The sequence below is a fragment of the Cololabis saira genome, chromosome 2 (genome assembly GCF_033807715.1).
Source record: "Cololabis saira isolate AMF1-May2022 chromosome 2, fColSai1.1, whole genome shotgun sequence".
In the NCBI taxonomy this organism is placed as follows: domain Eukaryota; kingdom Metazoa; phylum Chordata; class Actinopteri; order Beloniformes; family Belonidae; genus Cololabis; species Cololabis saira.
In genome coordinates, this window is record NC_084588.1 from 44,857,255 (window position 1) to 44,870,839 (window position 13,585).

Sequence of the window (13,585 nt, forward strand, 5' to 3'; positions counted from 1 at the left end):
CCTCCTCCACCCTTAAGCCTGAATTATGGTCCCGCGTTAAATCGACGCAGAGCCTATGGCGTAGGGTCTGCGTCGGTGTAACGTGGAACCATAAATCAGCCTTAAAAGAAAAGGTGCATGCCCACGATAGAAGAATATATAAAGACACTTAAGCATGATTTATGGTTCTGCGTATGGTACGGCGTAGGCTGCGTCGGTGTAACGCGGAACCATAAATCAGCCTTTAGGGGGCGAATGTGCCCGAAATAAGGTCTAGCAAGGGGATGCTTTTTTTTTTCTTGTTCTTATTTTTATTTGATTTTTTTTAACAGATGCACTCTTGACCGGGACATTCCCCCTCACACTTCATTTTGCTTTAGTGGACATCCAAATCAATATCTAAAAAAGAATCCATCAACCCCAGACAGACAGAAAGAGAGAGAGAGGGCGCCTGGGGTAAAACACTTTCTTCTTTTGACACATTTTTTCTGCAAAGTGGAAGTGGGAAAACGTGGAGCTGATACATAAAGAAAAAAAAAAAAGAGAAAGCAGAGAGGGGTGTGTTTGAATCACGGGGAGCTTCTATCGGGACTTCAGCCGCGACCAGCCAGCCAGCCAGCCATGCGTGTGTGCGTATGTGAGTGTGTGTGTGTGGATCCGCAGCAACACACACACACCTAACACTGGTTCGCAACATGGCGTTGGAGCGCCGACAGACACGACGGCTCTCCCCGGACTGAGGCGGCCGCGCTGTTAGGACAGAGACACTCCGTTTACTCCGTTTTACGCACCGCGGACCCCAGCGCGCCCAGAGCCGCTGTAACAGCCCGCAGCTCCCGCACAGACCGCGCTCAGACCCCGCTGGTGGAACCCCAACGCTGTACATGGCGGTGGAGACTACAATCTGGCTGCTCTGTTTTCTTTCGCTCTTTTGCGCTCCATCAAAGCAAGGTAAAGAAAGCGGCTGGCTTTAATCATCTGCCCGCTGTTGCTGTGCGTGCTGTGTGTTTTTTTGGGGTTTTGTGTGTGTAGGTGTGTGTGTGTTGGTGTGTGTGTGTTGGTGTGTTGGTGTGTGTGTGTGTGTGTGTGTGTGTGTGCTGCCTATGTCGGGCAGTACCACTCGTATTACACCGAAGTGCAGTTACTCAGCACTAAAGTAGTGTGATAACAGCTCGCTGGGAGCCGCTGGGTTTTTGCGTTTGGCCTCCGAGCTTGTTCGTGATGGAGCTGCTGCGTCTTCCACGCGCTGGGAGACTTTGGACGCGGATAAAAGTGGAAGCACATTGTCCCGTTGGGCAGCCAAAGGAAGGGGAGGGAAGGGGGGGCACCGGGCTTTGAGCCCACCAGGGAAAAGTTTAGGATCCAATTCAGGGAATGGAAGTAGGGTTGCCACCCGTCCCGTAAAATAAGGAATTGTCCTTTATTTGAGAAAAAAATGTTGCGTCCCGTATTGAACTAATACAGGACACGATTTGTACCGTATTTTCATTAACTTTTACACCATATTCTAGTTGAATTATTGAAATAAATGAACCTTTACACCATATTCTAGTTGAATTATTGAAATAAATTAACTTTTACACCATATTCTAGTTGAATTATTGAAATAAATTAACTTTTACACCATATTCTAGTTGAATTATTGAAATAAATGAACCTTTACACCATATTCTAGTTGAATTATTGAAATAAATTAACTTTTACACCATATTTTAGTTGAATTATTGAAATAAATTAACTTTTACACCATATTCTAGTTGAATTATTGAAATAAATTAACTTTTACACCATATTCTAGTTGAATTATTGAAATAAGTTAACTTTTACACCATATTCTAGTTGAATTATTGAAATAAATTAACTTTTACACCATATTCTAGTTGAATTATTGAAATAAATTAACTTTTACACCATATTCTAGTTAAATTATTGAAATAAGTTAACTTTTACACCATATTCTAGTTGAATTATTGAAATAAATTAACTTTTACACCATATTCTAGTTGAATTATTGAAATAAATGAACCTTTACACCATATTCTAGTTGAATTATTGAAATAAGTTAACTTTTACACCATATTCTAGTTGAATTATTGAAATAAATTAACTTTTACACCATATTCTAGTTGAATTATTGAAATAAGTTAACTTTTACACCATATTCTAGTTGAATTATTGAAATAAATTAACTTTTACACCATATTCTTCACCTGTAGGCTATATTATACATCTGGGCTGATGTGGACATACATAGCATAGGAGGATATTTCAGTTGCTAGTATGGTTGGCTGTCTATACAGTCATGCAAGTTCAATGCTATTAAAGCACTTTAAACTTTAAATCAAAGCATTTAGTTTTTTCATATAAAATAAACACATTTTTATTCAGTTTAGAAGTTTTGGGGCTTTTTTTTTGGCTCCTGCGCTGCTGAAATCAGGGCGTCCCTTATTTCTGAAAGGTGGCAACCCTAAATGGAAGGGTCTCAGCGAATATGTGCTCTGCTTTTGGCTTGCATTACGCAAGGTGCGCCGTCTTAAAATAATCATTCTTTATGTTGCTTGTCGACGAAAGATAGAGAGAGGGGAGAAAAGTTATTTTCCTGACACATGCCACTTGCTTAGGAAAGTTGAGTGAAACGCTCCTGGAGGACAGTGTAGTAATAAAAGGCATCATATCTGCTTATTGTGGAGCTGTTGGTGAACTGTACACAGCACAGCTGCATGTTAGTTTGCCAGCAGGTCCAAAGAGTGAAAGCCAGGTCTGAGAGCAGTGGCGTCAATTCAGTTGAAGCTAAGGTATGGCAAGGTTACGAGTCACAGAACTTAACTAGAGTATCAATCAACACGTCCAGCAAATACTCATCACAGAAGTCTGCTATGTAGTTTATCTGTGTGGTCAAGAAAATTGGAACTTTTTCAAATGCAGTCTCGCTCACTGCAAAAACTAAAAATCTTACCAGGAATATTTGTCTTATTTCTAGTTAAAATGTCTAATTTTTAGTCAAAAAATCTCATTACACTTCAAACAAGAGTCTTTACCAGAAAAATAACTTGTTATTTGACCATTTTCACCTGTTTCAAGTAAATTTTCACTTGAAATAAGTAGAAAAATCTGCCAGTGGAACAAGATTTATCTTCTCATTACAAGCAAAAAAATCTTGTTCCATTGGCAGATTTTTCTACTTATTTTAAGTGAAAATCTACTTGAAACAGGTGAAAATGGTTGTTTTTGAGTCTTGTCTTAAATGTAATGAGATTAAAAAAAAAAAGAGACTAAAAATTAGACATTTTAACTAGAAATGAGACAAATATTCTTGTTAAGATTTTGAATTTTTGCAGTGTATAATAACTAGTGAAATCGATCATGTTGTTCTTATTTGCATTTGTAGTTATTCCATAAATGTATTTTAAAAAACAAACATTTACATTTAACCCTTGAAGCAAAGGTGTGGCGGCTGCCATACCTTGCCATACCCAATTGACGCCCCTGTGTTGACGAAAGATAGAGAGAGGGGAGAAGTTATTTTCCTGACATCTGCCACTTGCTTGGGGAAAGTTGAGTGAAACGCTCCTGGAGGACAGTGTAGTAATAAAAGGCATCATATCTGCTTATTGTGGAGCTGTTGGTGAACTGTACACAGCACAGCTGCATGTTAGTTTGCCAGCAGGTCCAAAGAGTGAAAGCCAGGTCTGAGAGGAGTATGAGACTCACTGTTCCCAGGATTTACATGACAAAACCTGTGCGGGACATCATGCGGCTCATAAATGTAGATTCTCCTGAAAAATAAGCGCATGGCTACTCCAACTAATGCCATTTGTTTTAATTAAGCTTTTCATAGTGGATCTGGACACTGAAAAAAACCAACCTGCCTGGTTCAACAGGGACCACATCTCCTCCATTAGGTTAAATCAGGAGCAGGAACTAATGGAAGGGGGTGTAGCTTTATCTGACAGTTGTGACAAAGTGTGTGTGGCAGCAGGTTCCTGAGAAGTAAAGCGACATGATGCACAAGAGTTGGTGTGGCAGTGAAAATAATCATGCATGAGGTCCATACACAGGTAGACGCCACCCCCCTTCTGAGATACTGCAGTCCTTAGTCACATGTGCCGTTATTTATTGCTCAATTAGGCTTATGAAGGCCATAAAACGGGGGTTACTTCAGGTGCACCTCTTTGACTCCCACCTGATGTAGCAGTAGAAGGTCAGAGGATACAACTCATACAGGGGGAGATTTCCATGCCCAGCAGACTCCTGCAGAGTCAGAATAAAGAATGACTTCCGTCGAGATCCTCCTGACACGAGAGGGAGTGCCACACGGGAGGGGATCGCTTCCAGATGATGAAATCTCTTGCAAGTAAAAGTGGTGGGAAGGTTGTTGGCGATTAGTTTGAAAAGGGCATTGATTTAGTTGCACTGGGATATTTACAATGGAAGATTTGAAGTTGTGACATTTGGTTGGTAATCTTTTAACCAGATTTATTAAAAACTAAGAGAAGATTACGATTGCATTTTAAATTGTAGTGGAACATTTAAAAGTTGTCTATGAAGATGATTTGCTTAAGAGAAAATTCCACATTTGAATTCAGCTGACACTGACAGCAATCGGGAAGAGCAAAATAGATTATTAGTTCTTATCATGTCTTATTAAAGAATAATTACACTTTATAGTCATCAAAGCATGTGAATAACACAGGCATGTTTCTCTTTGTTAGTTTTTTTTACCAGGCTCTGAAAGTGGAGCAGGCATGAATGTTGTGTGTTTTGATGGCTGTGGGAATGGAGGCTGGTGGCGAGTGGGGGTTGATTGCTGATTCTGGGACGGGGATGAATTGGTGGGTGCTGTTGGGGCAAATATGAGGGCAGGGGCTATTTCTACATGCACAAAGAACTTGTTTGATCCATTCTAAAGATCAAATGGAAATGTGTCGGGTTCACTTAACAAGCAGATGAATGAAACAAAAGTTGCAGTTTCTTTGTAGTCGCAGTGAAACAGAACCGCCGACTTATTAAAGAGCATTAAAAATATATATGCAATTCTGTGAAGCTTTATTAGCAAAAAGTTTTCTGTGTGTGCCTTCTGTTTAGTCATGAAAGATGTAAACAGCAACTGCTGAATAATTAACGATAAGTGCAACACTGACTGAATGAGTTCATTTATTGTTGTTATCATTAATTCTTTTTACACAATTCAGGTTTTAGAACTTGAACTTTATAGGGGCTCAGCACTGTTTACTTCTGATATCGCCTATCATACAGAGTTGTGGAAATAAACCATTGTCATTGGGAAGGGAAGGAGCCTTGTGCATGAGAATGAATGTGGGATTAGTTGACAGAAAGGTTCCTACATTGTGATGTGTCGGCACTGTCTTATGACAATAAAAGAAAAAGGGTAAACAAGCAAAAAGTCAAATTCAACATTTTCTATTACTGGGGCATTATATCCATCCATACCAAGACATTCTCAGGCCAACCGAGAGTTAACATCTCTCCAGCGTTTCCTGGAACCTCCTCCTGGTTGGACATGCCGGAGAGGAGACACCTTCCAAAGAGCCATCCTCACCAGACGCCTGAACCACGTCAACTGGCTCCTCCCGGTGAGGGCCAGACACTCCCGGATGGCTGAACTTATCGCCCTCTCTGTAAGGGAGAGTCCAGCCACCTGAAGGAGGAAACTCATTTCAGCCGTTTGTATCCGCAATCTTATTCTTTCAGTCTCTACATCTCATGGCCATAAGGGAGGACAGGAATAAAGGTGAATTAAAGCTGCAAGCAGCGATGAACGGGCCCTCGCACTCATGGCCACCATATCATATCATATGATATCATAAGCATATCAGAAATTACACCACCCACGACTTTCTATGTCAAACCATTCAAAAGTTATGGCAGAAAAAAGAAAGTATGAAATATCGACCAATTAGAAGAAGGGGCGGGGGGGCACGCTTTTTGGCGTCTAGCGTTGCCACGGTAACGCTTTTGACTGAGAAAAGTAATGCACGTTGTCGCAGGATGGAGACGCACATTTTGATGTATAACACATCTGGGTGCACGTTACGGTTCGGGCTCTGAAGCGGCTGAAGGAATGGCATAAATTTCGCCAAAATTACACGATTAATTCAAAATGGCCGACTTCCTGTTCGGTTTCGGCCATGGCGCCAAGAGACTTTTCTTTCAGTTGTGCCATGATACAGGTGTGTACCGATTTTTGTGCATGTACGTCAAACCGTATTGTGGGGCTTGAGGCACAAAGTTTTCTAGGTGGCGCTGTTGAGCCATTTTGCATCGCCCATTAATGCAAACCATTAAATATCAAATTTTTCGCCAGGCCTGGCTTGCGTGCAAAATTTGGTGACTTTTGGGGAACGTTTAGGGGGGCAAAAAGGCCCTCCTTTTGTCAGAAGAAAGAAAGAAAGAAAAATTCCTACAGATACAATAGGGCCTTCGCACTGTAAGTGCTCGGGCCCTAACAAGCCAACAGAAATCCTTGCCTTATGGCTCAACTCTCTTTGCCACAACAGACTGGTACAGAGTATGCATAACAGATGTTGCACCACTCCGCCTGTCAACATCCCGCTCTATTCTTCCCTTACTCCGACATGCTTACACTCCTTCACTTGAGGCAGCACCTCGTTCCCTATCTAGAGAGGGAATTACACCCTTTTCCCACTTGGTGGCTTGTTATCAGTTGTCCTTTTGCAGCACAGTTTTCACAATATTGTGTTGCAGTTGGATGTTTCTTTTGATCCTGCATCACATTTAGAGTAATTTTAGATTGGATAAGATCTGTCACAAAAAAAAGCGAGGTCATTTTTTAAAAAAGGGAAATCATAATTTTTTTTCTAACACTTTACATGTAGTTTATGAGCAAGGTTTCTGCGGTTAGATGCGCGTTAATATGGAGCCTTTTGCATGTATTTTTTATGTCTGTGTACACAAAGACAAAGAATGCTTTGAGTTAAAACTATTGGATGTGGGTATAGACGATAATTGCAACAGTGATCAGTTGGCAGCCACTGGGGAGAAAAATGAGATTCACACATGCTTATAGTTGTAAATTTCAAATGGTCACTTTAGGCAGGTGTGAAAATACTTGCTGACAAATTTATCATGGACTTTTATGAAAAAGTACCCAACAAAAAGTTAAAGGACGGTTAAAAATAAATACATTAAAAAGTCATTACAACTGAATTTGTATGTCTTTCAGTTTAACTTGCATTAAGGTAGGTTAGTTTTATATTAATATTCAATGTAACAGATGCATTGACTTAAAAAAAAGTTGATTAATAACAAATGGATATACAAACAAATGGTTATGTGTCCACAGACGATACCAATTAGCTATAGTATCTTTCACAAAAACGATGAGACGATTACACACTTAGCAGGGAAAACTGGCTTTATGTTGCTTGGAATTTACAATGAAGAAAAAGGTCAGTTTAAGTGGTAACATATAGGTAACTTGTGTAAAGCAGCTTAAAGCCGCACTATGTAACTTTTCCACCTTAAAGGAGCTTGAGGCTCCTTTTCAGAAATGAGACTCTCTAGCGCCACCCTTCACCACGACGGCCGTTGGGGGTACTGCAGCCGACAGTGACACCGGCACGGGAGAACGGGGAGAACGTGCATGCAGCGTCATGTGACGTCACATCCGCAGCCCAGCGCGGGAAATTCGGGACCGAATTGCAGCACATTTTGCAGCACACAGCCTGTTCAAGGCAACGGAGAGATACACTAGAGGGCTCATTCTTTTTGGTTTGGAACGCTACTAGAAAACATAAAATGTATACAGATTTTTTTCATAAATCCTGCCACAATCCGGCCTCAAGCTCCTTTTAATATAATATTTCCAGAGTCATTGTGATGGTACATCAACTTACAACAGGTTTAATGACACCTCTGTCATGGTCTGAGGGGTCTGTATCGCCTTCACTGGCACTATGTAACTTTGAGGTGGATGGTAGGAACCCTTCCACACTACTGGTAAAGCATTACCGCTTTTGTCCAAAGGAGCCGCCAAACTCAGCAAAAGCTGAAAGTTACATTGTGCTGCTTTAAAGGGAAAGTTCGGTTTTTTACAACCTGGACCTTATTTCTGGCATTTTTTATGGTTGTATACTCACCCAGAGGTGTTTGGTGTCATTTGGAGTCCTTCGGAAGATATTAGGAGTTTTTTGCGAGCCGCTTCTCCATATAATGGTAGCGCATGAGGGCACGGCCGGACACAGACGATGCAGCGTCTAAATAACACATGATTGCCGCGAAACTCTTCATTTCTTTTATGAATCACTAGATCTGCTTCCAGGACCTGTTGTAACATTGTGGCGCTGTCTGGAGAAGCTGCTCGCAAAAAACTCCTAATATCTTCCGAAGGACTCCAAATGACACCAAACACCTCTGGGTGAGTATACAACCATAAAAAATGCCAGAAATAAGGTCCAGGTTGTAAAAAACCGAACTTTCCCTTTAAGAAAAAGTTTTGCCATCATCATTTCTGGGAAGATCACAATGGCAGCTATATAGTATGGACAAAGCTTATGTACTATATACAGCCCTTACACTTTACTCACAAGAGTATGTCATTTAAAAACAAAGCCTTATCCATGCTTATTGTGAGCTGGTTTAGGTTTGACATCATGTGTTCTTTTCTGTCCTGATTGCTCACGTCTGTGTCTTGTCTCCTCCTGTGTCTTTCGTCCTATTTGTCCATACTCCTCTTCCTGGTCCATTATCATTTAGTCCGTCTTCATCCTTGTTCACTGTCCTGGCATTATGATTCTCTTAAAATAAAGAACTTTATCACAATATTCTAATTTTCTGAGACAGTCCTGTATACCACGAGTCTTAGTCTTTTAGCATGTCATCAGAAATTGTCATCATATAACACGTTTCCATGCAAATATCTGAATTCACTTCACCCTAGTTTTAGGTTTTTGAAGTTCTGGGAAGACCATCCACTCTCTGCCACTCTTCTCAACCTCCTGCTGACAAATCATCATCCAAGGCTTTAGTTTTTGTGGTGGCCGTTTTAAAAGGAAAAAATGGTGAAAACTCATGGTGTGACCATCACTTGCCTTTCAGAAAGAAATCTTCTGCTGTGAAGTAGATGATGGAGAGGTTAATAACTCTCAACTTTCGCATACTATCCCTTAGCTTAAGTGCTTGGCTAAATAAATAAATCCTCCAGTATTACCAGGCCAGACTGTGTTGCCACTTCAAATTGGAAGCAGCTGTAAATCTTTGCAAATGTTACATTTTTCATAGAAATCTCAAGGAAAAATTCAGTATGAAAATGCTGTTGCTGAAGTCACAGTGTGCAGTTGGAGAGAAATGTTTATTGAACTATTTATTCCACACGCTGCACCATGGTACTATGGTCCAAGGTCCAGTCTTTACCCTAAAACATCATGGCGATGGAAAGGTGGGAGTTAGGCTCGGTGCTGTCAGAGCAATATATCTTGAAATAAGCCAAAGTGGCTTAAAGTGGCGGAGGCAACCTCAATCCCAGCACCTCAGCTTGAAAAAGATTTTTGTCATTTATTGTTCATTGAATGCTTCTTGTTCAGGGTGCTACAAGCTTTGAAAACAAATTTCCCCGTGGGACAATACAGAAAGAAAATAAGGAATGAACTGAATCTCAATGTGAGGTTATGTGCTGGAAATAAAAGTTCAGGGTCCACCATAAAATACACGTATTATGACTTTGTGTTTGCAGCTCAGTGAAATTGACCTGTAACAGATATAAGAAGAAAAAAAATGCACTGAAAAAGATATTCTTGGTGGACATTTCTAAGCTTATATTTGCTAGAGCTTCAAGAAAGCCCACAGCCAATTCTTTCTAACGTGTTTTATTAAATTGCCAAGAATATTTTGAAAATATGAATACTTCATTGCGTTATCATGCAGAATATAATTATTCGTTATTCAAAGTCTAAGCTGAAAAGACCATCAATTCGTGTTAAAGCAAGTTAAAATTACATTTCAAACCATGATATAAGCTGTGCGACATGTTATATGTTTAGCCTTTACAGCAAAAACAGTAGTATGAGCTTGACGTGCATGTTTGTTTCTCAAGGAGTTGTAATGTGGTGTCTTTTAATGTCTTCCCCATCTTTGCCACATCATCTCTGCAGTTTACAGTAGCGATGCATCTCTAAAGTATGTCTTCACTCAATAACGGTGGCAAATGTACTGCTTTTGTTGCTATATTAACCAAAAAAGCCCCTCACAACAAGTATCTTTTAAAAGTTTATATTTGTTTTAGGTTCTGTTTTTTTCTTTTTTCCCCCCAGCTAAATATTTAATGTGACGCTTCGATTCTGGTGCTGCATTATTGTTAGTTTACTAGGCGCAGTTGGCTTTAAATAAAAGTCATTTGTTCTTACATTTAGCATCAAATGGGTGTAACAACTCAAATTGGACTAATATCTGCCCCAGGATAAATCAAACAAATAGTTTATAGGTAAAATAGCTTTATAAAGTTCTAGTTTTGAACAACACCAGCAACTTGCTCCACCTTCTTCAAGGCTGCATTCACACACTCACTGTCCTGGCAGGGAGGCAGTGAGGAATCACAGGGAAACCTGCTGAGGCCACAGTTAGCTTTTCCAGCTTTACGAAAACTCACTCTCCGATACGACCGCTAGAGCAACGGCCCTGAGCCTTCACGAATGCAATGACGCAGAGAGCAATGTCTACTTTAATTGGATAACTGCCTTGAGCTGAAAACTCTCATTTCATAAGGTTAAGCACACCTCAACTTTTTGATGTCTTGCCTGTACGAGCTGCCTTCCCCAGATCCCTTGCAGAGGTGAAAAATACTCCTATTGAGTTTCCATAGAAAATGAAAATAATGTGTGCGACGTGAGGGATTTGTCGTGTGCAGTGGACGTCCACTGTAAGCCATGTTGCCTAGGGCTAAACGATTTAGGGAAAATATGTAATATGCAATTTTCGTGACAAAAGTATCGCAAACAAAATTTCATTTGCAAACTATCAAGCTAAAAATCAATAGTCCATCAATATTCATCAGTGAAGTGGCTCAGTCATCTTACTTGACCACAAGTCTGCTGTGGTGTAAAAACTTTTCTTTTTATGACTTCTCCATAAAACTCTGGACGTATAACTTCACTAAAATACATTCAGGAGTAAATGTTATATATTTTCTTAAGCGTTTTAATAAAGTTTTATTTAGTCAGTGCGTTGTTAATAGTAAGTATTTACCCAACACATACAGTACAGGACTGTCTCAGAAAAATTTGAATATTGTGATAAAGTTCTTTATTTTCTGTAATGCAATTAAAAAAACAAAAATGTCATACATTCTGGATTCATTACAAATCAACTGAAATATTGCATCCTTTTATTATTTTATCGCTGATTATGGCTTACAGTTTAAGATTAAGATTCCCAGAATATTCTAATTGTTTGAGATAGGATATTTGAGTTTTCTTAAGCTGTAAGCCATGATCAGCAATATTAAAATAATAAAAGGCTTGCAATATTTCAGTTGATTTGTAATGAATCCAGAATGTATGACATTTTTGCATTACAGAAAATAAAGGACTTTATCACAATATTCTAATTTTCTGAGACAGTCCTGTATAGACTTTGGTTATTCTTGATTGGTTGACCTCCCTAACATGCCAGAAGGATGGTCTTTCTCATTACTTGCATGACTATAACAAAAGAAAGATGTTGTAGCTTTGGAAGAAGAGTGAGTTTTTTTAAGATACAGCAGATGTGCCTTTATAATGTAACTAAATGTACAAATTGCCGAATTTGAAACAGAGAGAGATTTCAATTTGAAATCGATTCATTGACTGTAATTAAAAGTATTTGATCTGCAGCTGAAGCTTCTGCTGTTTACTATTTATAAATAGTTTAATCTGCTGTTTTATTGGGCCGCTATGCTGATTTCTCACATTATGACAATATGTCATGATATTGTAAGAGAAACTCTCGCGATATACCTCACAAAATGTCCCATCTCATGCTTCATCTCGAGCTCTCATCTCATTGAGGCATATAAACAGAAAAGTGACAATATTACATCAATGTCATGTATCTCATATCTGTAAAGAGTTGCATCAGTGCTGGTGTCCACCTTTAGGTGTTCTACCAGTTCTCATCCATGTCTCCTCCTGAGCTCTACACTCATTTGGAATGTTTTGAGTCCATTTAGCTCCAGTATGTTATGTATATGCCAGAGAGACTGCTGCTCAACCTCGTGGCCTCTGCAGAATACTAAACATTGCTTATGCGGTGAGGCACATGGTGTTTGTGCAGTTATTGTGAACGTTATCGTGACTATTCATGTGTGTAACCGCTTTTACATCACACACAAAACACAAGGTACGAAAGTAAAAAGAGAAATGTTAGGGCTTCATACGGTACGTGTTTTACTTAACTCTCTCTTAATCTCACCTCTCCTTCTCCTCTTTTTATCAACACACCATCTGTAATTGCTTCATATACTTGTTTTACTAATTTCAAAGATCAAAAGTGTGATTATGGCCTATGTTTGGGTTGTTCGTATTGAACTTTGGGAGCAAACTGATACACTTTGAGAATGTGTCATACATGCGCAGAAACGTGAAATCTGGAGCTTTTTAAGCAGCCTTGTCTGTTGAGAATAGCTAATTACACATTAGAGCCAATTAGGTATCCACACGTGTGCTTGCATTTGCCGAGGCAGAAGCAGTGCGCCCCGTGTGCCTGCTCGCTTCTTTGTTTGTGCAGGAACCTGGGTGTGTCCGCTGCAATTTGTGACTGTGTCTTGATCCCCTCCCCAGAGAGCTTGTGCTAAATTAGGATGCATATTACTTAATGATGCCTTGGGCTGAGTTTCGTCTGGGTATATTTGTGGAGTTAATAACAGTATGTTGATTTTAGGGTGTCCTGTCTCTCTGCCTTCATGCTTGCCAGGAATAGATTTTAGGTTCAGAAGCCTTTGCATTAAAAGAGAGGAAGCTTTGGAGTTGATTTTGACGGCTATGAATTCAAATGATTTGCTCTCTAGGGTTACTCAAGGGACTGTAGTGAATTTGTTTGTAAGTTGTAAATAGCATGGCTTCTTAAGAATGTCTGAAAATAGGACCCTATGAGCTTCAATATCAGTAAACATGCTGGTACATGCATGTATTAATTGTTGACCTTTAAAAAAAATAGAAAAGAATCATGATCAAAGCATCTATAAAAGACCCCTAACAACGTTTTATTTTACTGGCAAATATTTGCATTGATAACCATAGGTCTGTTAGCAGCCAAAGCACTGGATTATATACAATATACCCTGGTCTGCTGCTATTTCAGTACAATACATGTGATTCTGGTGTGACTGAGCTATTGAACCACTCTGGCTTTATGATTGAGGTCACAAAGTCTTTGAAGATGTAAAGTTTCCTTATTTTCTGCACATTCCCTCATATGTACCACCACCATTGTCAACAACTTGGACTAGTGGTACACACACCTATTTTGGATTGATTTTTTTTTTTTTTAGTCAGTTAGACCGGTGAGTATTTCAAAGTAAATCACATCTTAAAAAATATCATCAAGATTCTGTTGGAAAACATTAAGCACTCTTTAAGAAAACTTGGCGTCGGGC

The 13,585-nt window shown here is 39.6% G+C and overlaps 1 protein-coding gene across 1 annotated transcript in view; it reads left to right on the forward strand.

Annotated features, from left to right (window-relative positions):
• Nucleotides 1-586: 586 nt before the first annotated feature.
• Nucleotides 587-13,585, forward strand: part of igdcc4 (immunoglobulin superfamily, DCC subclass, member 4) — a 100,626-nt gene continuing 87,627 nt past the window's right edge. Inside the window, exon 1 of the mRNA XM_061746296.1 lies at nt 587-930. Within this exon, the coding sequence (XP_061602280.1) occupies nt 864-930 (67 nt within the window). The 5' untranslated portion in view covers nt 587-863. The remainder of the gene's footprint in view (nt 931-13,585) is intronic.